We start from the raw sequence: 26,807 nt of genomic DNA on the forward strand, positions 1-26,807 counted from the left end.
CCTCAGCGTTGGTATGGTTTCAATACCGCAACCCCACGTGAGGAGACGAGATTTCTGGGCGGTGATTTTATTGATGCCAGGGCTGGCCCGCCTCCTCGACCCGCTCCGTTTCTACCAGATTGGTAAAGGCTAGAAGTGGTTTTATTATAAGGGGGACAGTATCAGGGGTTTTTCTTTTCTTTTACAAACAGCATATAACTACACTATGACCGTTATAGATGTCACTTTAACCCGTCGAGCCGCAACATAAGTGGTCCAGTGGGAGTTTGTTAGCCTCTTTGCACGATTGCTTTTGTGGTGAGAGTAGCGAATTCGTTGCACACCTTCTGCCCCCTCAAATGTTTTTGTAAAAGTGCGTAGGAACGTATAGTAGGATCAGTCAGTTCTTGTCTTCACTAATAATTATCCATGTGAGTTATCACCTTATGTGTGTATTCTGTGTTTAGAGAGCTTGCAAAAGGTCCACGTTTTCTTGGATCAGACCATATGGCCGAGTTGAACGGCCCTTTTTATATCAGGGTTTCGTGTTTAAATACCCCTGTTTGTGCTGTAGGCATTAGTGCCGTCGCTTGACGGCATCCCCTAGTGCAATTATTGTAAATGCTGTTTACCATTTCTCAGAGAGAACGACAGAACCAAAGTCAAGATAGTCCCTTTACTTTTACTCACTCATCTGACCGTGAGTGATAAAGTTTCCCGTGTCTCTATTGTGCAATGAATCCTCGCAATGCTTCACGGCATGATTTGTGGGAGTCTCACCCGAAATGTTGCGACCTGTGAGTGGCCCCCGTAATCTGCGGTTTTCTGTTCAACGGGAGTGTAACTAATCCCAACGTTGTGTGGTTTTATTTATTTTTTACATCTCTTTTTAACCCTCCGCTGCTTTCTGCAGAAGATGCACTCGGGACTCGTTTAGTTTGGTCTAACCACCTTTCTTTCTCTTTTTTACTTTGTTCCCCTTTACTTACTTTTGTTTGATTGTATCGGCTACAGATGGTGACACCTCCTCTCAATGTATTTAGCGGGAGTGCGGTGCTACCTTCTTTTTGATGATGACTGGTACTTACACACATGGTAGCTGGCCATAGGCTTGTTGTTAGGGTGTAATTTCCATGACGAGCGGCTATTGTTAAATTCACCTTCCTGTCCATTTTTTTTCTCATCAATTCACTCAACTGTTGGCTTTCTTTCCTTTTTGCAAAATCCGTTGTGTGTACAGACTCACTCCCACACTTCTTATGTTCTTTCCCTTTTTCTTTCCTTATTTTCTCTTATTTTCCCTTGTTATCTTTTGCATTTTAAGTTATCGAAATGAGTATTCTGTGGCTTACTTGTATCGTTGTAGTTGCAACAAATGTTGCTTCTGGTCGTGCTGCTATAGTGGGATATGAGACTGAGATTGTGCGTGCAGGTGATTTTAGCAAAGGTTCGTACCATTGGGCAAAATACATCGAAGGAACCGGACCGAATACCCGTCGCATATCTTCCTTTCGTGATGGAATTGTACACCATGAGGAACTCGGCTTCATGTCACCATTTTTTAGCAGTGATAACATAAGTTGGCATGTTTCACCATTTGGATTCCTAACGTCTCTATCGTTTCCCCCATGTTCATCATCTTGTGTGAGAACCACACTTCGCTCACTGCGTAAACAAAGTGAGCAACCCAAGAGCAGTGACCGTTTCTTGCCAATGATCGGAGTGTACGTTGCAGATTTTAGTCCTTTCACTAAAGTGTTTACTTTTAAAACGCGGTACCCAAACGATGAACGCGCAGAGAGTGGGGGATGCCACATAGTGGAATATAGAAGTATGCTGATGCATGGTTGCAGCTCCAGCGAAAAGAGTAGACTGAAAGCACAGGTGGAGGTTTGCTCTGACGGATTGATAGTGATGCGTTACAGAGAGGTGCCGAAGTGTGGTCCTGTTTCTGTGGGCATTGCATTGTCTGCAAGAGAGCAAAACTTTACATTTATCGACTCAGACCTTGAGGATATTGTTGCCATACGTTACAGCCCCGTCCACGACAACTGCAGTAAGTTCAGTACTAACCGAAGTTGCAATGATATGCACGGAAGGTGTAAGTGGCATGAGACTACGGACGAATGCGTGGATGAATCAGTCGCAAAAAGTAGATCTCCCCGCCGGACGCGCAGTGAATCAATACCAGCATCTAATGAATACTACGATCTAAAAGTCTCGCGCAGTTCCCGCAATGTAGACTACGACGACCTCCAGAAGCACTTCAAATTGCTTACAGTGGGAAAAGTTGTTGGACTTGACCTAGGGTTTAGTTTCCCATTCTTTGCTAGGGATCAGCCGAATCTCCGCACGAATAGGGTGTACATACACTCATCTGGTGTAATTTCACTTTTTTCTGAGAAGCAAAACTGCAAGCCAGTCCGAAACATGTGCCCTAATGGAGATTACAGCTTTGCCATTATGCCGTTTGTCACACCGCAGACTTGGGCGAGTAGAACGTCGGTTGAATACAGTCCACTTGGAAAACGGGTAAAGGGGGATCCATTCTGTAATGATTCCCACTGTCTGGAGGGAATTGCCATTCGTGTATCAAGCCGGACGTACGACTTGTCCCTTCACAAATATCAACATATTGTATACCTTGACCAAAGTGGCGCCATCGAGTTTCGATACAGTGAAGGTATTGAAACCTTTTTAGTGTTGACTGGTAAGGAGTTTTCTGCTGTTCCGCCACCATACATTGGAATATCTCGGTCCGGTATAAATGATAAAAACACCATTATTGTTCCTCCATCCCTTATAGGTGAGGACAAGCAGGTTCGTTTTGACACCTCACAGAGCTGCAGCCACTGTGGAGCCAATGGACGATGCGTCTCTCCAACAGGGAAATGTGAATGTTTTGAAGGGCATATTGGGAAGTTCTGTGAGGAGTGCTCTCCAGGCCATTACGGTCCGAGTTGTATTAAATGCCGGAAGTGCGAGAACGGAGGGACTTGTGACGACGGTAGAAAAGGATCTGGGGGGTGCAAATGCATGGGAATGTTCAGTGGAGAGAATTGCACCACGAAGTGCGCCAATTCGTTTGACTGCAGTAATTGCAACCTCCATGGGGGGTACTGCGAATGCGGCACTTGCCATTGCTATGGAACGAATGGCTGGAGTGGAGAAAACTGCAGCGTTTTTCAAGACCCCTGCCAGCGACTGTCGTTTGGGGGTTGTAAGGTGTGCCTAAACGACACGGCCAACGAATGTGCCTTCTGCAGCGATTGGATGTGTTATTCGAAGCGCTTGAAAGGGACAATGAATGAATACCATTGCCCCGGTAATATATTCGATGAGGACCCGTCACTTTGCTTACCCCTGCCGCAGCCGGATGCGCCAATGAAGGAAAACGGCATTGCTATACCTCTTGGTCTTTCATTGTGCGCTCTTTTTTTGGCCTGCGTTACGTTGATTCTACTCCGATTTGTCCTTTTGACGAGGGGAATCGTTAACTTTCTTGATGTGGGTGCTGCGGGAGGTGCCCCAAGTCATGTTCCCGCACGCCGCGAGAGAGAAGTGGTACAATTTACGTTCATACCGCGTGCAGCAGCGGAAGGAAAGAAGTATGTACTTGGGATTCCGCTGAAGCAGATACCATTGCAAAAACTATACAATTATCAGGAGGCTCAGAGAGAACGACAGAACCAAAGTCAAGATAGTCCCTTTACTTTTACTCACTCATCTGACCGTGAGTGATAAAGTTTCCCGTGTCTCTTTTATTGTGCAATGAATCCTCGCAATGCTTCACGGCATGATTTGTGGGAGTCTCAGCCGAAATGTTGCGACCTGTGAGTGGCCCCCGTAATCTGCGGTTTTCTGTTCAACGGGAGTGTAACTAATCCCAACGTTGTGTGGTTTTATTTATTTTTTACATCTCTTTTTAACCCTCCGCTGCTTTCTGCAGAAGATGCACTCGGGACTCGTTTAGTTTGGTCTAACCACCTTTCTTTCTCTTTTTTACTTTGTTCCCCTTTACTTACTTTTGTTTGATTGTATCGGCTACAGATGGTGACACCTCCTCTCAATGTATTTAGCGGGAGTGCGGTGCTACCTTCTTTTTGATGATGACTGGTACTTACACACATGGTAGCTGGCCATAGGCTTGTTGTTAGGGTGTAATTTCCATGACGAGCGGCTATTGTTAAATTCACCTTCCTGTCCATTTTTTTTCTCATCAATTCACTCAACTGTTGGCTTTCTTTCCTTTTTGCAAAATCCGTTGTGTGTACAGACTCACTCCCACACTTCTTATGTTCTTTCCCTTTTTCTTTCCTTATTTTCTCTTATTTTCCCTTGTTATCTTTTGCATTTTAAGTTATCGAAATGAATATTCTGTGGCTTACTTGTATCGTTGTAGTTGCAACAAATGTTGCTTCTGGTCGTGCTGCTATAGTGGGATATGAGACTGAGATTGTGCGTGCAGGTGATGTTAGCAAAGGTTCGTACCATTGGGCAAAATACATCGAAGGAACCGGACCGAATACCCGTCGCATATCTTCCTTTCGTGATGGAATTGTACACCATGAGGAACTCGGCTTCATGTCACCATTTTTTAGCAGTGATAACATAAGTTGGCATGTGACTACTCCCTTCAGTGAATGACATTGACGGCACGGGCTGATAAAGGTAATTTGACGTAATCTATGTAATATGAGGAGGGCATCTATACATATGTGGTTCCGTTTCAGGAAGGAGGGAAGATGAGGGGAGGGGGCGCTATGTTTGCTGATATATAATTGTTTTGTTGATAACTTTCCTTATGTCATTGTTTTTTTTTTCTCATGTTGAGAGTAGTATTTGTTTTTTTTTTGTTTTTAAATATATTTATTACTTTTGTAACCTTGTCAAGTGTAGTTGGGCCGACCCATTGGTGCGATGCGTCGTCACCGCGTGGCGGTGGTTTCGGACTTTTTCTACCCGGGGTTTGGTGGTGTGGAGGTGCACATTTATAGTTTGGGGCAGTGTCTTATGCGTAGGGGCCACAAGGTTATTGTCATTACTAGGGCTTACGGTGACACATGTGGTGTGCGGTATTTGACGAATGGAATGAAGGTGTATTATTTACCTCTGATGGCTGTTAAGCTTCCTGCGGGATCTGTTACGCTTCCAACCATGTATTTGACTTTCGCAACAATGCGGTCTATATTCATCCGAGAGCGCATTACAGTTGTTCACGGGCACCAAAACACGTCGAACCTCTGCCATGAGGCACTATTTCATGCCGGTACGCTGGGTCTTAAAACGTGTTTTACCGACCACTCGCTGTTTGGTTTTGCGGACGTGTCATCGATTCACATCAACAAAGTGTGCGAGTGGAGTTTGCGCAACGTTGACCAGGTTATTTGTGTGAGTAACACCTCGAGAGAAAACACGGTGCTACGGGCGAAAATCGATCCGCAACGTGTCAGCGTTATACCAAACGCGACTGATTGTTCCTTTTTTACACCGCCGGATGATATGAAGTACAAATCATGGGCGTCGAAGGTTGAGAATGAGGGGCTAACGATTGTTGTGATTGGTCGCTTAGTTTACCGTAAGGGTTCTGACCTTTTTGTGGATGTGATTCCTGAAATATGCAAACGGCATCCGAACATAAGGTGGATTGTTGGGGGTGATGGTCCCCGTAGGTCGCAGTTTCAACAGATGATTGAACGGCATGACTTGATGGATCGTGTGAAGATGTTAGGTTCGCTACCTCACTCTGGGGTGCGTAATGTGCTGATACAGGGGCAAATATTTCTGAATTGCAGCTTAACTGAAGCTTTTTGTATCGCACTGATTGAGGCCGCATCATGTGGTTTGTTATGTGTTTCCACTCGTGTTGGTGGTGTGCCTGAAGTCCTGCCTCCCAACATGCTCTTGCTTGCGGAACCCGATCCATCTTCCATCATTACAACACTGGAGGAAGCTATTGCCAGTGTTCCATATATTTCTCCGTGGGAGCTGCACGACAATGTGAGGAGGTTCTATAGGTGGGATTGGGTTGCAGAGCGTACAGAGAGAGTGTATGATAAGATTATGTGCACCAAATCACCGTCTCTGTATGAAAGACTAATGAACTATGCATCGGTGGGCTGCGTGTACGGTGTCATTTGTTGGTTGTTGTGTATTGGTGACTGGTTGATGCTAACTTTTCTGGAGTTTTGGTTTCCGTCGGAGTTGATTGATATTGCACCAGATTTTCCACTGGAGTTGTACTCTCGTAACCGGGAGAAGCTTCAAGTTGTGGGAAGCCCATCCTGAGGGTATGGGCGGGGTCCTCTCTACCGCGATCCTTTTTGTTTTCGCCCTTCTCTCTCTCTCTCTGTCATTGTTTCGCGTTGAACCTTAAAGGGTGGGGGAAATAAAAAAAAAAGAAAATATTACCGCAACTCTTTTTTTTTTTTTGGGTAGTTTTTCTTTCCCTCTCATCCATCCCCATTTTGTTCTGTTTTGGCGTGTCCTTTGCAATAACTCCAATGCCCTTGCGCGCCGTTACGTCTGATATTATAATAATGATAATGATTAACCCTCCTCCTTTCTACCTTTTTTTTTATTTTTCACTGTTGCTCATTCCTACGGGGCCGTCTCGGAGACTCTAGCATTATCCGTCCCCTCCTTTTGAGTCTCTCTTTCTTTCTTTCTCTCTTTGTCTGTGTCTGTCTTTGTGTGTTTGTATCTGCTCGCTTTCATTCTTTCTCGCCCTGAAGCGGCGCTGAACCAAATGCAACCATGAAGCACATGCCATTCAGAGAGATTGCGCAATTGTGCTGTCGTCTGCAGTCGAGTCAAGGCAACGACACCCGCATTCAAAGTGCCGTAATTGATTCAATTCGCTCACAGGTGCTGGACGGTAGCACGCTTCCGCTAGTTATGCAGCGGCTGGTGAAGGACGGAAACTGGAAACTTGCGTTATGTGTTATTAAAAGCCATCACTTAGACAAGGCTGGAATTAGGCGAGATCATAATATTTGGCCCATTATGGAGCGTGCAGCACCCTGCGATGAGAGCCGCAGTGCAATGCGGAAGGCACTCATAACTTTGTTTGCCTCGACATGTTGTTTTCACAGGCGGAGCTAATGTGGTGGGTTGCACCGTTTGGAGTTAACGGGACTACGTGTGATAGATGCTGCACATGCATCACAATTTCCCTGTTGACGTTTGTCTCATCACTCTTTTTTTTTCCTACTAAAGCTGCTGCTATGTTTACGGTCGTATAGTGTTGTTTTCCTACTTGTACGACATACGCATACAGATACACACATATGTTTATATATATATATATATTTGTTTATTTATTGAATATCAGTTACAAAATTCTGATTCTTCTCCCCCCATTTTATTTTTTTAGGTTTGTGCCACTGGGAGGAGACGGTGCTGACTTCGTTCGTCTGTGCGAGGTGCTGGTGTCATATATACTTGAGTTTATTTTGTCTTTTGGCAAACACCGTTGTTTACCTTGCAGTACCCTGAGCATTACTGCGTCAAGTAAAGGCCCGGCTCGCACTTAAACACAGCTCGTGTGTGCGTGTGTGCGTGAGAGGAAAGAGTGAGGGGAGGAACAGAAAGGCGAAAAGGGTTGTATAGTGCAGCAAGCCACAACATAAGAATCCAGCGAATGACTGATTCACCTGATCTCTCTCGCCCACCTGTGCCACCCGATTACCTTCAGAGCGACTTACTCTTTCAACTGCTCGACTGCTGTCAAACTCAAGGCAGTCCCCATGGCATAGTTTCAACTGTTAAACACGAGGATGTCCCAATCGTGCGTATTTACGGCGTGACCAAGGAGGGTCACAGTGTTCTTGTACACTGCTACAACTTTGAACCCCATCTGTGGATTCGTGCCCCCAATCGGTGGCTTGACGTATACTCGAAAACGTTCGTGCAAGAGTTAAACGCTAGTTTGGACCCGCTAACTCACGTGTCCAACACAGTGGTGCGCATCGAGAGGCACAAGCGCAGGAGCCTCATGTATTACAATCCGGATGGTGAATGTGATTACCTTAAGGTTATTGTTCAGCTCCCACAGCACATTCCAAGGTTGCGCACGCTTCTTTCCTCTGGCGTGATGTGTGTCGGTGCGTGGGAAGGGCTACGTGCGTTTCCGACATTTGAAAGCAACGTCATTTTCCCGTTGCGCTTTATGGTAGATGGCAATATTGGAGGTTGCAACTGGATTACTGTCCCAGCGGGCCAGTTTCACCTGTTCAGCCCACGTACTTCGACTTGTCAGATTGAGGTCTGTTGTTCTCATGAAGTGCTGCAGAGTCACGAAGCGGTTGGAGATTACCTTTTAATTGCTCCCTTCAGGATCCTTTCTATTGATATTGAATGTGAGGGGAGAAAAGGCCTCTTTCCTGAGGCTGAGAGGGACCCTGTTATTCAAATCGCTAATCACTGCGTCAATTACGGCAAGGAGGAGGATGCTCTTACGCGAACTATCTTCACGCTCAAGAGTTGTGGAGCTATTGCCGGTGCTAATGTGTGCTCGTTTGAGACTGAAGAAGAGATGCTCGTGCAATGGGCTCGCTTCGTCAAGAGAATTGACCCCGATTTTCTCACTGGCTATAACATATGCAATTTCGATTTCCCGTATCTTCTTTCCCGTGGAATCACGCTGAAGGTGAATGACAGCTTTTTCTACTGGGGGAGGCAACTCAACGAGCGGACAGTGCATCGTGAAAAGAAGTTCCTCTCACGACAACTGGGGAATCGTGAATATACGGAATTGACGATGGAGGGCCGTGTTGTCATGGACGTGATGGCTGTCATACAGCGTGACTATAAGCTGCGCGCCTACTCTCTCAATGCTGTCTCGCAACACTTCCTGGGGGAGCAGAAGGAGGACGTTCACCACTCCATCATTTCGGATCTTCAGCAGGGAAATGATGAGACACGGCGGCGCCTGGCAGTGTATTGCCTAAAAGATGCCTATTTACCGGTTAAGCTTTTAGAACGACTGATGGTTGTGGTAAATAATGTGGAGATGGCCCGTGTGACGGGTGTACCGATTGGTTGGCTACTGGAACGCGGTCAACAAATTAAGGTTTTCTCCATGTTGTTGCGTAAGGCGCGGGCAAGAAATTTTGTGGTCCCCACGGTGGAAACTACAGGAGCTGAACAGCGTCGTTACGAAGGCGCTACCGTCATCGAGCCTAAGAAGGGGCACTACATTGAGCCAATTGTTACATTGGACTTTGCCTCACTCTACCCTTCCATCATCATTGCTCACAACTTGTGTTACTCAACGCTGCTTCCTGGGCATGAGGTGAACAATTACGAGTCAGGGATGAAGGAAGACACCCCCACGGAACACAAGTTTATCCGGAAGGAGGTTTTCCCCGGTGTGTTGCCCGAAGTCCTGCGGGATCTGCTTGCCGCTCGAAGGCAGGCCCGAGCGCTAATGAAGGATGTTTCGCAGGACTCTCTTGAATACAAGGTTCTTAACGGCCGTCAGCTGGCGCTGAAGGTGAGCGCTAATTCTGTCTACGGATTCACTGGCGCCCAGGTGGGTAGGTTGCCGTGTTTAGAGTTGAGTGCGACTGTGACGAGCTACGGGCGAAGGATGATTGAGGAGACAAAGCAGTTCGTAGAGAAGAAATACGTGGGAGCGGAGGTGATTTATGGTGATACTGACTCTGTTATGATTCGATGCGTTATAAATGCCGATGAAAGTGACACCAATAAATTGCAACAGGCGATGGATTTTGGAAAGGAAGCTGCGGAGGCTGTGTCCAGCACCTTTCCGGACCCCATCAGGTTGGAATTCGAAAAAGTGTACTACCCTTTCTTACTAATGAATAAGAAGCGCTACGCTGGGTTGCTATGGACCAACACCGTGCGGTACGACAAGTTGGATGCAAAGGGAATAGAGACCGTTCGTCGGGACAGTTGCCCGCTTGTCGCCAGCGTCATCTCCGGAGTGCTTAACCGAATGCTGATTCAGCGCTCCGTAGAGAGTGCGGTGGAGTTTGTGAAGGGAACGATTCGCGATCTCCTACATAACCGACTCGACATCTCGCAGCTGGTCATCACGAAGTCTTTCTCCAAGTCTGAGTCCGAGTACGCTGGAGCACAGGCCCATATTGCCCTGGTGGAGCGCATGCGAAGGCGAGACCCCGCTTCTGCCCCGAACGTTGGTGACCGCGTGGCGTATGTGATTGTCCGCGCCGCCAAGGGGGCCAAGGCGTATGAGCGCAGTGAGGATCCCATATACGTGCTGGAAAACAACATTCCTATCGATACGCAGCATTACCTTGAGCACCAACTCGGGCCTCCGCTCCTTCGTGTTTTTGAGGGTGTTCTTCAGGACCCGAGCGTGTTGACGAAGGGAGATCACACGCGGTACGTTTCTGTTTCGGCTCCGAACAGGAACGCAGGGGGGCTGATGAAGTTTGTGAAGTTTCAACTCCAGTGCATTTCTTGTCGTTCTGTAATACAGGAAGGGGCCCTGTGCGATGCGTGCAGCGTTATGGGTCCCGACATTTATGGGAAGATTGTAGCGAAGCGCAATCACTACGAGGCTGTTTATTCACAGGTATGGACACAGTGCCAACAATGTCAGGGATCACTGAATCAAGAGGTAATTTGCACGAGTAGAGATTGCCCCGTGTTTTACCTGAGGAAGAAAGTTCAGAAAGATGTGCATGAGCAGCAAACACTCCTGGATCGCTTCGGTGTAGTGGACGATTGGTGACAATTTCATTCGAGTGCTTTTCCATTTATACCCCTTCACCGCATATGAATATATATATATATATATATATATATATATATATATATATATATGCGTGTATGCGCGTGTATGTGTGTGGGCTCGTCACCTTCAGGTCCGCTCAGTTTTACCACTTTGTCTCTGTTTGGTCTGTTGATGTTGGACCACGATAGAAAAGTACCAGTGCTGTTGGGCCACCTTCCATTTATTTATTTTTTTCCTTTCTCCTTCGACACTTTACAACATCCTCTTAATCGGGGAGCTTGCATGCTTGTGTGTGCGCGCGCGCCGAGCATCAAAGTATGCGTTTACTGACATAAATGAGGGCGCAGGTGAGAGAGGGGCGGTGTGCAATCGTGTGCTGCGTCCATCCGCTGGTGGAATATATATTCATATATATAAGGTTGCATGCCGGTACAACAGCAAGGGGAAATGGCGGGCCTATGACTGCTCTAATTTTTTTCCCGGTAGTTGCTGTGAAGTAACCCTCTCTCCCTCCCTCTCTTTTTCTTTCTCTCTTCCCGCGTTTTCCTTCATTTCTACATTCGTCCTTCCTTCACCATTATGTAGGGTTGCCTTACTCCCACTTCGAGTGGTTTGACTCTACCTTGCCTGTTAGTATTTCTTTTTTCCCCTCTACTCTTTACGCAGTTTCATAGAACCAGATAAGGTACCGATGGAGGCACCAGCAGGACGCAGCATACGGCAACGGCAGGACTTACAGACGACGAGCAGCGTGGACCGCCACGTCAAGGATCTCTCAGCCATCGAGTTATACGAGCAAATATTACTCGGTTGCATCCGGGCTGGGGATGACCCCAACGCTGCCGTTAAAATAGAGCACTTTGAGGGTTATGTGGAACCAACGTTTGATCTGCTGCACGGTGCACATGTAGTGGCACACCAGCGCCAGCGGTTAAGCGACATTTACCACGAGCGGGAGCACATAATCGGTACCCTCCGCGCCTCCCCGGAGCATCAACAGCGGAATGCCTTTGATCGACTGCTGTTGGAAACGGAGTACTGGACGGGCCTTCGCGAATGGAACGAAACCACGCGAAGTGGCAGCGGAGACACAACTCGGGGACGACTGCGACGGCGGCTTGAGGCGACTGTTGGAGGGAAGGGGGGGAGTGAGGGAATGGAATCTGAGATGTTACACCTGACCGAGTCGCCGTCATATATCCGCGGTAAACTACGGCCGTACCAAATTGAGGGTGTAAATTGGTTGCTGGGTCTGTATTCCCGTTGCATCAATGGCATCCTGGCGGATGAGATGGGCTTAGGAAAAACTCTGCAAACCATCTCCACGCTAGCGTATCTTAAGTTCAGCCATGGTCTCCCGGGACCCCATCTGGTGGTATGCCCCAAATCTGTTATGGGCAATTGGTATCGTGAGGTTCGGCAGTGGTGCCCAGCCCTCTCCGTGTTGAAGTTCCACTGCTCATCCAACATACGTCCTCAGCTCGTCCGCGCACATTTGATGCCGTGTGGAAATATCAAATATGACATTATTGTAACTACCTTTGAGATGGTCTTGGAGGAGCACGGAGCTTTCAGGAAGATACCTTGGCAGTACCTTATCGTCGATGAGGCTCACAAACTGAAAAATGAAGAAGGCAGAGCCCACGTTACGTTGGGATCGATTAATGCTAATTATCGACTCATCATCACGGGTACACCTCTGCAGAATAACCTGAAGGAACTGTGGGCCCTTCTACACTTTCTTACTCCCCGTCTTTTTGATGATTCGAAGTCCTTTGACAGCTGGTTTGACACGGCAAGTGGCCAGGAGGACAGTGAGGCGCTAAGTAACATGCACCAGATACTCGCCCCACTCATGATCCGCCGACTGAAGTCAGAGGTGAGCACTGGCATTCCACCAAAGAAGGAGATCTACGTGTCGTGCAGATTATCCAAAGTTCAGAGGCGGTGGTATATGCAAGTTTTAGCCAAGGATGCGGAGGTGCTCAACAAAGGCAGCGGAGGAAGCTCTGCTTTTCTGACGAATACACTGATGAGTTTGCGTAAAGTTATCAATCACCCGTATATGATGGATGGGGGGGAGGAAGGCCCTCCCTTCATCACAGACGAGCGAATTGTGAAGTACAGTGGTAAAATGCTGTTGCTGGACAAACTGCTACACCGACTACGGCGCGACGAAAAGGAGGGGCACAAAGTTCTGATTTTTTCTCAATTTACTTCCATGCTGGACATACTGGAGGATTATTGCTCGATGCGTGGCTTTAAGGTCTGCCGTATCGATGGTAGTACAAGTGGTTATGACCGCGATTCTCAGATGGCTGCTTTTAACGCACCCAAAAGCGATTACTTTATATTTTTGCTCTCTACCCGCGCGGGAGGTCTCGGTATCAACCTGCAGGCTGCGAATAATGTCATAATATACGATTCAGATTGGAATCCGCAGATGGATTTGCAAGCACAGGATCGAGCACATCGCATTGGCCAGAAGCGCGTTGTGCGCGTGTACCGTTTTGTCACAGATGGTACCGTGGAGGAGAGGATATACCACCGGGCACTGAAGAAACTCTATCTTGATGCAATGGTAGTGCAACAGGGTCGGGCTAGCGGGGGCGGAAATGGAAACAATTTGTCACGGGAGGAATTGCTCTCCATGATTAAGTTTGGTGCTGAGGAGATATTCAAGGCAAAGGATGAGGACATCACGGAGGCTGACATTGATTGCCTCTTCGACGATGATAGAAAGTCACGGGAACTCAACGATGCGGTCCGTCAGCAGGTTCAAATGTCTCTTGCGAGCTTTAAGTTGGGTGCTGACGAGACCAATATCTACGATTTCGAGGGTGTAAGCTTCCGCGAGGGCGTAGAGTCGCGTCTGCTTCATATTACCCTTTCCGATCCCGTTTCACAAGACGAACTCCACAAACAGTGTTCGCAGTTTGGTGATGTGATTAAGGTTGTTCTCCACACGAATCTCAAAGAGGCACTTGCATCCTTCCGCACTACAGCTGGGGCCATGGATGCGAAGGATGGCTTACCGTACAAGTGCGAGTTCGCTTCAAAGGAAGCGCGGAGGGTGGTACCCAAAGAGATAATTACGGAATACTACAACACTGAGGAAAAACTTGGCCGTGGTCACCGACAACGGGAACCGGTGCAGTTTTATACGGAAGAGGAGGTGGAGACAATTCAAAAGCAGAAGAAGGGACCACCACTAAAACTTCCGCGCGCCCCCCAGTTCAAGTCTCATCAGCTGTTTAACATGAAGCGTTTACTGGAGCTTCATGCTACTGAAGTTTCCCTAATGGTACGAAACTGGGAGCGCGGGATTAACGGCACCGGAAATGGTACGAGCGGAACTGGCAATGGCGGTGCGGATGAGAACACAGATCACGTGAAGGACGCTGGTAATGAGGTGGTGGGAGCTGAAGAAAAGCGGAACAAAGATGAAGGTAATAACGAAACAACGAAGGTGGAGGAACGTGATGATGTGAAGGAGACTTCAAAACAAGAGGGAAATGGTGAGGTAGAGACTGGAGTGGAGGAAGAAACTTTAACTGCTGTGGAGCGTGAGGAGAGGGAACGGTTAATGAAGGAGGGTTTCCCCGACTGGACTATCAACGAGTACCGTACACTTGTCGGCGTCATCACTAGTGGCAGCGTCGACATTAGCGACTACCCAGCCATCACAGCAGCGGTTAATGCTCGCCGTTGTAACAAAACTGTGGAGGAAGTACGAAAGTATCTTACTGCGTTACTTGAAAGGGGCAGCCAATACATTAAGAACTTTGCGCGTGTAGAGGAGAGGATACAGCGTATGCAGGAAAGGCGGAAGGCGCAGGAGGATGAGTTGCGAGCCGCAAAATGGAAAGTGGAAAGTTATGAAGATCCCGAGACTCAACTCACATTTAAGGGCCGCTGCAACGACGACTTCGACCGCAAGTTATTTCTTATGGCGTACGACGTCGGATTCGCTCGGCAAAACTGGGAAACATTTATACGACGAATGCCTGAGAGCCGCTTTGATGTTTGGTTGCAATCGAGGGATAGCGGCTATTGTGAACGCCGGTTGAGAGGATTAAAGGCTGCCGTAAAGAGGGAATGGCAACCTCCAAATGATGAAGACACTGAGGTGGTGGGGCGTCGCAGGAGGCTGGAGCGGAAGTTTCCGGAATAATCATATTGAAGGGGGATCCTTTTTTCTTTTTTGTGAAGGATTCAAAGGGGACGTGTGTGAGCAAAGGGTATTGGTTATGGTGCGAGCGATATAGGCTATCAACGAGTACCCATGACCATATCTTTCTTTAATTTTTCAATGCGTTGACATTTTTCCTTCTTTTTCTTTTCAGATTTTCTTTCGTTTCTTCTTCTTCAGGAAGGAAAAACGAAACAAAACAAAAATCACGTGGTACCGTGAAGTCTGCACTTATACCGTGCCTCTCAATCGAGTGAGGGAGGGGTTCTGATGCGCTAAATAGACGCGGACTAATTTTTTAAATTTTATGCGAGCATCCATCTGGTTCCTTTAACCTTCCTTTCGTATAAATAAGCAATATATATATATATATATATATATATGAATAAATTATGAATGAACGCATGTGTGCTTTCTCACCCTTTCTGTGTCTATCATGTTTGTGGCTGTAACATTGTTGTTATTGTTATTGTTACTTTTCCCTTCCTTTTGTGAGTTGCCTTTCTGGTGGTTAGTGGTACCACATTCTTGTATTGCCATTACACGCATAGGAACATCAAGGTGCAATTGTGTTTCTTTCCCTTCACCGTAGTGGTGCTTTTACAAGGTTTATATTTGTATTATTGAAAATAAAATTAAAGAAAAAAAGAAAAAAAAATCCATTTTTATTATTACCATCATCATCATCATTAATATTAAAATATCTCCCCCCCTTTTGAAAATTTCGTTGTTGTCTCTTTTTTTTTTCTTTTTTTCGTTGTGCTTGCGCTCAATTTTTGTTGAGAGTGGCGCAACGTCCTTCCCCACCTCCACACGTACCAACGCCGCCCAATGGAGTTTAGTACGGAACCTCAGGTAATTGGTGGCACGGTGGAGTTGGGCCACTTATTAGGTTCCGGTGGCTTTGGGAAGGTGTATTACGGTTATGACAAGAAACGAAAGATGGATGTGGCGGTGAAGGTTATTGAGAAGGAACTCGTTGAGATGTTTGAGATCCGTGCGTATGTTGATCGGGAGATTGAAGTGATGCGTAAGCTCCGAAATCGTTTTGTTGTGCGATTGTTGGATTCGGTGGAGTCACCCACCGCCTACAACCTCATCATGGAGTTAGCTCCCAATGGAGAGCTTTTTGATAAAATTGTGAATGCCGACCGTTTCGATGAAGCCACGGCTCGGCTATACTTTCAGCAGCTTATTTGTGCGGTGCACTATTGCCACGGACTCAATATTGTGCACCGTGATCTGAAAGCAGAAAACCTTTTATTGGGAAAAGACAATGAGCTAAAAATATGTGACTGGGGTCTCTCACGGTACACACGCGAGGCGCCAATGAGAGGTGACCGTCGAATTCGGTTTCATTCTCTTGCGGGGAGTATTGACTACCAAGCGCCTGAAGTGCTTAGTGGGCGAGGTTACGAGGGAAGTGCATGTGACATTTGGAGTTGCGGGGCCATTCTGTTCTTTATGCTCTGTGGTTATCTTCCCTTCACTGACACAAGTGATGCATTGACGAAACGGCGTATTCTCAATTGTGAGTACAATCGCACGAACCGGTATCTTTCCTCCGGTGCCAGTGATCTCATATCCCATCTGTTGGAGGTGGATCCGGTGACACGATATAACACCACAGATGTTATAAATCACCCGTGGTTTCAAACGGATCTTGACCCAACCCTCTTTCCCGATGTGCCGCGTTCCCCCCATTCCGCAACAACTGCTGCGGAAGCTTCCATTACTAGTTTTGCAAAGCAGGATGTATCGCTTTCTGTGAGTCGTGATGATGTCACAACTGCGGCGTCTAGTGTCGACTTACAGGCGATCCGTCGCGCTTTTGCCACATGTAATGTAAATGGGACGGGGTTTTTAGATGCAGAGGAGGTACGTGATGCACTGATTAAGTTGAATGGTAACAACCATATTTCTGCTGAGGAGGTGACTGCCTTCATGTCGAACTTCACTTTAGATGCCGCTGGCCGCATATCCGAGGAGGAGTTTGTTGCAGGTTGGACGAGGAATGAAGAGTTGGGGAAGAAATATGACGTTAATCACATGGCTGGTCTTTTCCACTATGATTTAGAAGCGGAATACTTGGCGGAGGTGCGCCGGGCCTTCGACTCCATTGATGTGAATCATACCGGTTTAATAACGACGGAAAGCCTTAAAAAACTTTCGCTCAACTGCACAGATGAAGAGATAAAAGACTTCTTTAATGTTGTCGATCCGGAGAAGGTGGGAAATGGGATGCTGAGCTTTGAGCAATTTGTTCATCTTTGCTCAAGACACGACCTTTTCAAGAACCACCCCATCGTGCAGCGACTGCGGCGTTTGGAGAAAATATTTGTTATTACAGATATTCGCTGGATGCAAAGTTACACCGGTACGGGATTTACTGTGGCTGGGACTCGGGAGAATGTTGCATTACACATTAAGTCCCACAAGGCCCTTTCCACAAAGTTTGAAGGAAAGGATCAGGGCTTCATGTACGGAACATATACGGTGAATGACAATGTTGTGTTGCGAGTTGGCCTCCACTTAATTTCTACATTACCGGGTTACACTCGTGTGTCGCCGTATCGCATTGTTGGAAAGACAAAAGACTTTCACGCATGGATTTTGCAATTACGGAAGGTACTGCGCCATGAAATATTACGGTGTGAGGAGGATACATTGATAAAGGGGAAACCGGAACTGATGTAGTGCCATTAGCAAAGTCTGATTTGGTATATAATTATACACATTTATATAACTATATGTTTCATGTCCGTGAGAAACGGCCAGAGGCAGATAAAAAGAGGGAGAGAGAGAGAGAGAAAAAAAAAAAGGGAAAGAGAAGGGAAGAGGGATGTTGGAAGAAGGGTGAAAAATAAAAATAAAAATAAAGATGAAATAATAATAATAATAAAATACAACACAATACAATAAAATGAAAAGGAGAGAAGAAAAGAAAGGGAAAAGAAAGGGAAAGGGAGCAATCAAAAGGCATTATTGATGGAAAGAGTGCGGTGGTTGAGTAAATGTTGTAGATGAGTAAAGTTGTGTTACGCAAATGGAAGCAGAGCGTAGCTCTAAATGAAGGTAATTACAATAATAACGAAAGAGCACAGGCGATGTTTATGTTGTTTACGGTCCTTTTTTTTCTTTTTTTTTTGTTTTGGTGCTTTAATAGTTTAGTGGTGTTTCCCACCCATGTTGGTGGTGTTTTTTTTTCTTTTTTTTCTTTTGTGTGTTTTTTTTTTTGGAGCAGGAGAGATCGGGTTGCAGCGGGGTCCCGGCAGAAGAAAAGGATAAAAAAGTAATCTTTTTTGTGCTTTTTTTTGTTTCCTTAAAACAAAAAAAAAAAGAAAGAGGAGAGAAAAAATTGAGAAAAAAAAATGAATGCGTTGCAAATGTATTTGTGGACAATATGTATACCTTGAAGGAACATAGATATATTTGTTCTTATATGTATGCATGTATATGTTTGTGGTGTATCTCTGTATTTCTGTATTTCTGTATTTGTTTGTTTGTTCGTCTGTTTGTGCTGTTTATTTAAGTGCGCAAAGTGCCGGTGATGAAGTGAAGATTATATTTTGTGTGTGTGTGTGTGTGTGTGTGTGTGTGTGTGTGTGTGAAAATCAAAATGTGAGTACGTGCAATTTGTAAGCAAAAATATATAAATTTCAATAAATTAATGAATTAAATAATATATATATATATATATTTCCTTTTTCCAATGTCTACATGCACTGTGGGGAGAAGGACGGAAGTGAAGGCAACGTGAGAAACCGCTTAGGCTTAAGGCCTGACTCTGTTCCCACCTTTTTTTTTCTGTTTCCAATTGCATGGTAACCTCTTTTATTTTTATTTATTTTTATAGATATTTCTTTTTCTTACCTTTATTTCCTATATAGAGCGCACTTTCATCATTGATGGCACGATTTCTGGCCCATTTGATTAAAGTGAACAGAGAGAATAATAAGTAGTTTTTTTTCTCAATTTTTTTCTTCGTCTAATCTTTCTTTTTTTTTTTTGAAAAAGAAATTATTTCGTGTACGTATGTTATTAAGTCAGTACGAAAAGTGATGACAGTGATATAATATCTCCCAACATCTCTGCATTTTAGTCTTTTTTTTTTCCTTTTGAGTTCATATCTTTACGAATTTATTTATTTATTATTGGATGACATGGTGTCGCAATTTTTTTCTTTTTTTTTTTCTTAAAGAAAAGGAGGTCGTGGCGAAATGTGCCAACTGAAAAAACAAAAAAAAAAAAGGGGAAAAAAACTGCGATGCTGAAGGAAGTTATGTGGAGGGGCTCGGCACTTGGGGGAGAGGAGTGATTTTTCTTTTTTTTTCTTTATTATTATTATTAATTTTGGATGATGTGTGAGGCAGGGGAAAAAGTGACGTGCGTACATTTTTGTCTTTTGTTTTCTTTTTTTTTTAAAAAAAAAACACAGCTCTGGTTATTATTAATATTATTAAAATAATGAAATAAGTTAGGTGGGATGAGTTAGGAGGGGGGGGAAAAAAAAGATAAAACTGAAGGATTTATTTGCTGCGTGTTTTCAGTTGTTTTGGTGGTGACCGGTCATCACTTTTGATTTTTTGATTTTCTTTTTGTTATTTAATTTAATTTATTTTGTTTCGTTTTGTTTTTGGTTGAATATTTGTGGAAAACTATGAGGTGATGAGAAAAAGAAGAATATGTAGTCTTATTGCGGAAGGTAGTTTTTTTTTTTCATTGTGTTTGTATGGATTTAAAAGAATATCAGGTAACAAAAGTTCACGTTAGGAAGAGATTAAAATTTTTTTTCTTTTTTTCTTTTTTCTTTTTCTAACTTATACCTTCACTGGTTTATTTGGTGAGTGAAGCATTTAGGCGGAGGAATAACTCCCTCGGGATGATTTTCCTCGATTTTTTTTTTTTGTAAGTTGTCCACACAAACACAAACACAAACACAAATACGTAAATGTACATATTTATATATTTATATATTTATATAATTATATATTTATATATTTGTATATTATTGGTGCGTATAATTTTTATTATTTATTATTTTTGACCTCTCCGACGTGTTCAATGCGGATGTACTCAATTTTCTTCCCCCAATCGTTCACCCCAAAGCACAACAATAATGATAATAATTATCTTTATCACCATCATCATTATAATAATAATATTATTATTATTATCATTAAAATGTTTTGTTGTTAATTATATTCACCTTATCTCATCTCACCTGATACGCTCTTTAACATTATTATGACATAGAAAAGTGTAGCCACCTTTTTTTTTTTTTTTGAACCACTTGCTGTAGGTTTCATTGTCTCATTCTGTTGAGTGCAATATGTCCTTCTCATAAAGACACTTCATCAACTCTTCGAACTCTACTTCCTTTTTTTTCCCCTTTTTTCTTGTTATTCACTCACAGTTGTGGTTGTGCATTTACTTCCTTTTTTTTTTCCTTTAGGGCTCTCTTCTCCCCATTCCCTTCTTTTTTTTTTTCGGTTCCTCTTGTTTTAACCACAAATGTTACTTATTTTCTCTTCTTTTGTGGTGCGAAACCTTATGGGAGGGAACTCTCTGAAGGGTATCTTAAAGAGAGCTGCTCTGCATATTTATATATCTTCAATAAATGAATAAATATAGTTATATAATTATATAATTATATATATATATATATATATTTGTTTATTTATTGATGGATATTTTATATTGTGGCGGCATTCCTGCCATCGTGTAGGTTTTTTTTTGTTTTCCCCCCTTTCCCCTTCTTTTCCCTCTCATGTTCTTCCCTTCACATCTTGTTCTCTCTCTCTCTCTCTATATATATATATATATATATATTTTTATATTTTTTCTTTGTTCTATGCACCACTTCTAATGTTTTTGACATTTAAATTCCTTACATTGCAGCTCTTCTCATTGATTATAATTTTGGTTATAGAGGCGTAGAATAGGAATAAAAAAAAAGAGAGAGAGAGATAGAGAGGAAAGGAAAGAGGGAGGGAAGAGCCACAATCAGAGGCACATTCTGCAAATTGAGAGAAAGACAAAAAAAAAAAAAGGAAAAAAAAAGGAACCTCATAACTTAGGCAGTCATGGCAGAGGGGGGTTTTAATATGCCCTCAGAGCAGAGACAATTGGCGTGTGCACGTGTGAGAATGGTGGATGGAATTGTGAATAATAACTCTAACCTCAACATTGAGAGCCACAGCGCTTATAGCGGTACTTATACCAATGGTAGCATACCTGTAGAAAATAATAGTCGTCCTTTATGTGATGCGGAAGGTGGTAAAACTATTGTCTCCAATACCCGGCGTCGTTACACCGTCCTTCCTTCAGCTTCACAAAACTTATTGAAGATTACGGACTTGCGGTCTATTGAACGCTACATTGAACTCAACAAAAACCATCGTTTCATGGATCGTGACCCACCACCTGCTGAAGTTATACCTGATGTTCCATTTGTACGAGTGTGTGGAGGAGATGAGGTGTTACAAATGGCTGTGAAGCCAATTCATCGCCGTGAGAGCGCCCTCGATGTTCCGCTTCGATTTGTTGCACCCGAATGTTTTCACATCCCTCCATTGGAGGACGCTCCAAGTTATTTTCCTCTCGCCCGCCGTATTGCTGCTTTACTAAAAGGTGCCGAATCCGTGCAGCCGCGCTGGTTGGAACGTCGGCCCGATTTGGCAGCGAGTGAAGCCACGAGGGGCGTGGTGGAAGTTCGAGTGCTGAAGGAAGCGGAGGTACGCCGACGTGCAGCCGTCCGTGCGGGTAACGTTTTGGCTGCTGGAATTCAATTTTGCACAACCGCCTCGCTGCATTACAACAGCGGCAACATGGAACTGGCGAGGGCTTCCTTTACGAAAGCGTTGGTTGCTTTTGAAGCTGCAGGGGATGTGCGTGGTGTTGCCCTTTGCCACAACCTATTAGGTATTTGTCACTACCGACTACAGGAATACAAAGTTTCTCTTTTGCATCATAAACAACAGGAGTCTGTGGGCGGGTGCTATGCACGTGCGGTTGCTCAAATTAATATGGGGGTTTGTTATGCTGCTCTGGGTGAGTTGGATTTTGCAGAGGCGGCGCTTGAGGATGCGCTCGCAAATGCTCGCGCTTGTGAAAATAGTATGCTTGAGACGGTGGCGTTGGGAAATCAGGGACTGACATACCTTCGTATGGGTAATATGCGAGCGGCGCAAGCAAGTTTGGAACAATGTCTAGAACGGTGCAGTCTTGCTGGTGATAAAAGCGGGGCATCAATTTGTTTGCTTCTCCTTGGTGAGTTGTACTCTCTCATACAGGATCATAGTCATGCACTGTTTTATTTTGAGCATGCCTATCGCGTAGGGGGTGAGGCTGGTTGTGCTGATGTGGTAGATCTTGCTCGAGTTAACATCGGTATTTCCCGTGGCACGGGAGCATTGAGAGATGCGATGATTCTACAGGCTAAACGTATGGGGGTGAAAGTTGGAGTGAAGGATGTTGTGAGTCTCCTCCCATCATGAAAACAACAACAACAAGAACAACAACAACAAGGAAGATAAGCGGCTTGCAAGCAGTGAATTCAAGAAGGGCCGTATATCACATGAAAGAGTAGAAAAACAGAGAAAAAAATATATACAAATGAACACACACACACACACGCACATATATATATATATATATATATATATATGACAAGGAATATGTAGAATTTTGGTCCCCCTTTTCACTCAAATACTCTTTTTTCTTTTTTTCTTTTTTCTTCGCTTGAGCTAGCGTCCCCGCTACTTCTCGTTGTGGTATGTAGCATGTGTATTTGTTTCCCTTCCAGTTTCCATCCGGTGGTTGTTTGTGCAGTCCGACAATTTCCCTGTGTGGTTATGTTCTTTTCTTCCAGTTGAAGTTTTCCCTTTTTTTTTTTGCTTTGACGCTTTACTCAAGTATTTGATACACTTCTCCCACTTTTTGGTATTTTACTTTACTTTATTGCTATTACTTTTTCACCTCTGCATGATTGTTGACGTTCATGCACGTGCTGACACGCGTTTAGATTTCGTGTAGTTTCTCTTACTCGGTTATGCTGCTGCCCACTCTCGAGCGGTTGTTGGAGCGGTGTGGACGCCCCATTTTTAGTAATGTTGAGGACGTGCGAATGGTAATGGCATCATTGCTCGACATTTCCGCCTACGTGGACCGAGCGAGTACAAAAGTGATTGCGAAACCGCTTCGGCGTTTCTGCCACAAGGATCCCGACACGGTTGCATCCGTCATGGAGGCGGTTCCTATTGACGCTGCGGAGCCCACTCATGGTCGCCGGGCCGCGATGTTACTCCGCTGTTTACCAAAGCACAGTTGTGATGAGGTTATTTGGGAGCGAGCAGTTGCCGCTACACTGGCGGGTCTGAAAAGCCGGAAATGGGATTTACATGATTATCGTGTTGCCATGGCTCATGCAGGTAGAGGGGGCCGTCACGCACCAGCGTTGGCTGCGGCTGCGGAGGAATTCGTGAGTTCTTCAGCGCGCACGGCCTCGCAAAGTGAGCTTCCAGCCCTTCTAGTCATTTTAACATCGCTTCCGGAGTTAAAGCGCTCTCCATGTTTGCAAGTGGCAGCTGACCGCATTGTGCAGCTTTCGGAGATTCTTTCGCCAGCAGCGATTGGCCAAATATGCGCAAGTGTAAATAAGGTATCTTTTAGACATACAGCTATGGCAATTGCTCTTCAGGAGGAGGCTATTCGGTTTGCAGAAGAGAGTGATCTTTTTAGTGCTGTTCAACTCTTTAGTTTTATCTGCCAACAGGAGAAGGAAGCCATCAGTCCGGATGCTGTTAAATGTTTGGCGGAACGAGTAATTGAAGGGAAGGATTTGGACCAGGAGACCGTTTCGGTACTCTGTCGGGCTTTGCGCTCGATACCGCGGCCACATCGGCCCGAGCTGCTGCGTGAAATTGGGGAGATGATGGAGTTTTTAGGTGGGGAAGTGAAGGAATTGTTGGAGTTGCCAGTAGCCAAAGGTGGGCTTAAAGGTGATGTGTCAGCGGGGGACATTCAGTCATTCATTTCCAAGTTCCTTTCACTGGATGGCTTGTTACCTGCGGATCATGATCGTCCTGGCACCTACATGGCCGCTATTGTGGCTTGCGTGGATTACATCACCGAGAGGTTGGAGGACATTGTGTCTGATGAAAATCCACCCTTTTCCATAATTCCCCACCTTCTTAATATTAATATGGAGGAGACGCGACGGTGTGGACAAGCGATTATTAGGGAGGCAGCTGAGCAGGGAATTCACTTTCCCACTTTACAGGTTTTTCGTTTCCTTCTTGCCTTAGGGGACCATAACATGCGGGACCAGCGTGTGTACAGACACCTCCGCAACGAGTTCGCCAAGACAGCCTCTGATATTCCGATGATTCAACTCTGTGCCGCCCTAAAATGTTTTGTGCGAGGCCTCATGCAGAATGTTGAGACACAGTCGTTAGATGAGCAGGTGGAGCATGAGCTAGAGAAAGAGGATATGGATGCCTTCCTGCGATTTTGTGTAGAGAACCTTCGGCGTGGATTTGCCGACGGGATGGAGGTGAAGTGCGTGATGGCCGCCACGGAGAGTTTATATCAACTTGGTTACACATCCACAGAATTTTATGAGCAGGTGGCGCGTTACCTCGGTTCCAAGTGCTCCTCCGCGTCGGCTTCTGTGAACAGCAGCGAAACGGCCACTGCGGTGTGTTTAGCCCTCGGTGAAGATATTCTTGACCGCCATCCGGATGTTCATACCTTTCTTTTAGAGGTGGAGAAAAGCGGGTTGAAAGGTGAGGCGTCTCTTTCACCCACAGAATGGATGAACAAAAACGACCCGGCGAACTTTATAACGCCCCTCACTGAAATTCAGCAGGAGGGATGGAATATTATTAACCGCATGGTTGAGACGCGTGCGGCGGACACTGAGAAGTTGACGGCTCTCGCCAATGAGTACGTGGCAATATTGAAATCCACACGTGTGGACGATCTCAAGTACTTTTTTGGGGTCTTTGAGGAAAAGGTGTTTAAGCAGGATAGGATATTGAAACAGTGCTTAGATTACCTTGTGGAAAGCAACGCAGCTGTTAAACTTTCCGCGACGAGCATTGGAGCCATGCTCAACAGTCTTGCTGCCATCCGTTTCACATATCACAGGAGCGTGAAACAATTTATGATCGCCATTAGTACAGAGCAATGGAGTGAGATGGATGCATCACCCCTCGTAAAGATTGTGTCTGCGATGGCAAAACTTTCTTTGCGGCTCCCGCAAGTGTTGGTACATGTGGGCGATCGGCTGCTGGATGTTTACACGTTTCTTTCTCCATTGGACACGGCTCTTGTTATTAATTCTCTGCAGTCCATCGGGTACGGCAATGACGAAGTGTTGATGATGTTGATGCGGCATGCAGCAAGTAGTGCACGACGATGGGATGAAGTTTCATTAACATTGTTATTTGGTGCATCTGGTGTGCATCGGTTACTGAGGAATGTTGAGGTAGCAGCGCCACTTCTCGAGCAGGCTGCGGGTAAAACTTCCTCACCGCATCTCCGCCAGCGTATTGCTGCATCATTACGCCGTTCAGCGCTTCCCCGTGCATTAGTGCAGTCATCCACCAGTTTATTAACAGGAGGGGCACATGAGGTGGTGAATAATCCGCCTTTACAGCTGGTGTGAAGTGTGTTGGAGTTTATTTAAGAAATGGGGCGGGAAGGGGGAGGGAGGGAGAAATAAATAATGGTGTGTGCGTGTGTGTGTGTGTGTGTGTGGTGGGGGGAAAAGAAGGAGGGAAAAAGGGAAGATCAGAACAAATGGTGCACATGATGACGCGGAATTTGGGGATAGGCGTGGAAAATGGACGGATAATGGGAAGTGTATCGTTTTCGTTTTTTCGTTTTGTTTTTGTTTTTGTTTTGTCTCTCTTTCTTTCTCTCTCTCTCTCTCCGCTCGTGTAAAGGAGTGAGAGGAGAGTCAGTGAGGTGATTATATGACCACGTGCGGTCGCGCGCTCATTCACTCAGAGTTTTGGATACCTTTTACCCATCCGTAACATTAAATGACACACGCCCCCTTTTCTTTTTTTCTTTTTTCCTCCCTTTGGTTCAGTTATTAAATGTTTGTGCATCCGTGTGTTTGTGCTTGTGTGTCTGTTTCTTTCCCCCCTTTCCCCCCTTGTGGTGACTTTATCGTAATCTTCAGCCGCTAATTATATTCTCTACGTTGCATGTGTGCATTTGTTTTCGGTCCTCTTTCTGAGGAATTTATGACCGTACATTTCCTTTTTCATTCACAGTTTGTCCATAAGAGACATGTGATGACATGTAATTCCTGCTGCATTTCCATCAGTTCCATCATTTCCATCTCTATCATCTTTCTTTTTTTTTTTTTCTTTTTCTGCCTTTTCTCCACTCACTTCAAATCCCCCCTGTCCCTTCACTTCCACAACATTCATTTACTCACCTCAGGATTGGTTTCTTAAAGCACATTACCTTTGGTTATAAATCACTATTAGTATTATTATCAGTATTTTTTTCCTTTTTGTTTTTTTACTTCAGTTTCAAGTTTTGTTTTTTTTAATTTTTATAAATATTATTATTATTCCTTTTTGCCCCGTTACTCCTGTTTTCTTTTTTCTTTTCCTTTTGAGAGTGCCATTTTGAGGGGTACTGTTTCGGGCAAGAGCATATATATATATATATATTTTGTTCTTACAAAAAGAAAAATAAAATAAAACAAAAGGAAAGGAAAGGAAAGGAAAGAACACGAAAGAGAAGAAAACAAAAGCAACTTGTGTTGCGTTGCGTTGGCAAAATTAACAACGGCACCAACACTTGAAGAGGTGAGGAAAAAAAAAAGAAGCAAAAAAAACATATATATATATATTTATATATATATATATAATAAAAGCGTTGAGG

The 26,807-nt window shown here is 44.8% G+C and overlaps 8 protein-coding genes and 1 pseudogene across 8 annotated transcripts, besides 41 other annotated features; all 9 read left to right on the forward strand.

The window, feature by feature from the left end:
• Positions 1–26,447: part of a sequence feature (sequence corresponds to BAC RPCI93-27H14) that runs on past the window's edge.
• Positions 1,242–1,293: a sequence feature (T-rich).
• Positions 1,312–3,720, forward strand: Tb927.2.1760 (hypothetical protein, conserved; the record flags this gene model as incomplete). Its single annotated transcript, XM_946417.1, has 1 exon — positions 1,312–3,720. One exon carries the CDS (start codon positions 1,312–1,314, stop codon positions 3,718–3,720), a length of 2,409 nt encoding a protein of 802 aa, XP_951510.1.
• Positions 4,278–4,329: a sequence feature (T-rich).
• Positions 4,348–4,620, forward strand: Tb927.2.1770 (annotated as a pseudogene).
• Positions 4,825–4,854: a sequence feature (AT_rich).
• Positions 4,900–6,267, forward strand: Tb927.2.1780 (N-acetylglucosaminyl-phosphatidylinositol biosynthetic protein, putative; the record flags this gene model as incomplete). The annotated part of the gene is made up of 1 exon (XM_946418.1): positions 4,900–6,267. The coding sequence occupies one exon, from the start codon at positions 4,900–4,902 to the stop codon at positions 6,265–6,267; it is 1,368 nt and encodes a 455-aa protein (XP_951511.1).
• Positions 6,630–6,654: a microsatellite.
• Positions 6,736–7,083, forward strand: Tb927.2.1790 (hypothetical protein, conserved; the record flags this gene model as incomplete). Its single annotated transcript, XM_946419.1, has 1 exon — positions 6,736–7,083. One exon carries the CDS (start codon positions 6,736–6,738, stop codon positions 7,081–7,083), a length of 348 nt encoding a protein of 115 aa, XP_951512.1.
• Positions 7,245–7,302: a microsatellite.
• Tb927.2.1800 (DNA polymerase delta catalytic subunit, putative) lies at positions 7,622–10,702 on the forward strand (the record flags this gene model as incomplete). The annotated part of the gene is made up of 1 exon (XM_946420.1): positions 7,622–10,702. One exon carries the CDS (start codon positions 7,622–7,624, stop codon positions 10,700–10,702), a length of 3,081 nt encoding a protein of 1,026 aa, XP_951513.1.
• Positions 10,751–10,794: a microsatellite.
• Positions 11,206–11,278: a sequence feature (CT-rich).
• Tb927.2.1810 (transcription activator, putative) lies at positions 11,397–14,879 on the forward strand (the record flags this gene model as incomplete). The annotated part of the gene is made up of 1 exon (XM_946421.1): positions 11,397–14,879. One exon carries the CDS (start codon positions 11,397–11,399, stop codon positions 14,877–14,879), a length of 3,483 nt encoding a protein of 1,160 aa, XP_951514.1.
• Positions 15,255–15,280: a microsatellite.
• Positions 15,506–15,571: a sequence feature (AT_rich).
• On the forward strand, positions 15,729–17,594 carry Tb927.2.1820 (protein kinase, putative; the record flags this gene model as incomplete). The annotated part of the gene is made up of 1 exon (XM_946422.1): positions 15,729–17,594. One exon carries the CDS (start codon positions 15,729–15,731, stop codon positions 17,592–17,594), a length of 1,866 nt encoding a protein of 621 aa, XP_951515.1.
• Positions 17,688–17,740: a sequence feature (GA-rich).
• Positions 17,757–17,801: a microsatellite.
• Positions 17,819–17,862: a sequence feature (A-rich).
• Positions 18,096–18,134: a microsatellite.
• Positions 18,222–18,269: a sequence feature (A-rich).
• Positions 18,392–18,427: a microsatellite.
• Positions 18,468–18,507: a microsatellite.
• Positions 18,542–18,599: a sequence feature (AT_rich).
• Positions 18,730–18,778: a sequence feature (T-rich).
• Positions 19,222–19,252: a sequence feature (AT_rich).
• Positions 19,342–19,366: a sequence feature (AT_rich).
• Positions 19,474–19,534: a sequence feature (T-rich).
• Positions 19,684–19,712: a microsatellite.
• Positions 19,856–19,907: a microsatellite.
• Positions 19,917–19,942: a sequence feature (AT_rich).
• Positions 20,014–20,079: a microsatellite.
• Positions 20,533–20,569: a microsatellite.
• Positions 20,627–20,706: a microsatellite.
• Positions 20,707–20,737: a microsatellite.
• Positions 20,847–20,897: a sequence feature (GA-rich).
• Positions 20,927–20,964: a sequence feature (A-rich).
• On the forward strand, positions 20,984–22,396 carry Tb927.2.1850 (hypothetical protein, conserved; the record flags this gene model as incomplete). Its single annotated transcript, XM_946423.1, has 1 exon — positions 20,984–22,396. The coding sequence occupies one exon, from the start codon at positions 20,984–20,986 to the stop codon at positions 22,394–22,396; it is 1,413 nt and encodes a 470-aa protein (XP_951516.1).
• Positions 22,398–22,426: a microsatellite.
• Positions 22,539–22,566: a microsatellite.
• Tb927.2.1860 (hypothetical protein, conserved) lies at positions 22,951–25,569 on the forward strand (the record flags this gene model as incomplete). The annotated part of the gene is made up of 1 exon (XM_946424.1): positions 22,951–25,569. One exon carries the CDS (start codon positions 22,951–22,953, stop codon positions 25,567–25,569), a length of 2,619 nt encoding a protein of 872 aa, XP_951517.1.
• Positions 25,633–25,661: a microsatellite.
• Positions 25,772–25,807: a microsatellite.
• Positions 25,809–25,836: a microsatellite.
• Positions 26,399–26,536: a sequence feature (T-rich).
• Positions 26,448–26,807: part of a sequence feature (sequence corresponds to BAC RPCI93-25N14) that runs on past the window's edge.
• Positions 26,576–26,596: a sequence feature (AT_rich).
• Positions 26,606–26,676: a sequence feature (A-rich).
• Positions 26,762–26,792: a microsatellite.

The sequence above is a fragment of the Trypanosoma brucei genome, chromosome 2 (genome assembly GCF_000002445.2).
Source record: "Trypanosoma brucei brucei TREU927 chromosome 2, complete sequence".
Lineage (NCBI taxonomy): Eukaryota > Euglenozoa > Kinetoplastea > Trypanosomatida > Trypanosomatidae > Trypanosoma > Trypanosoma brucei.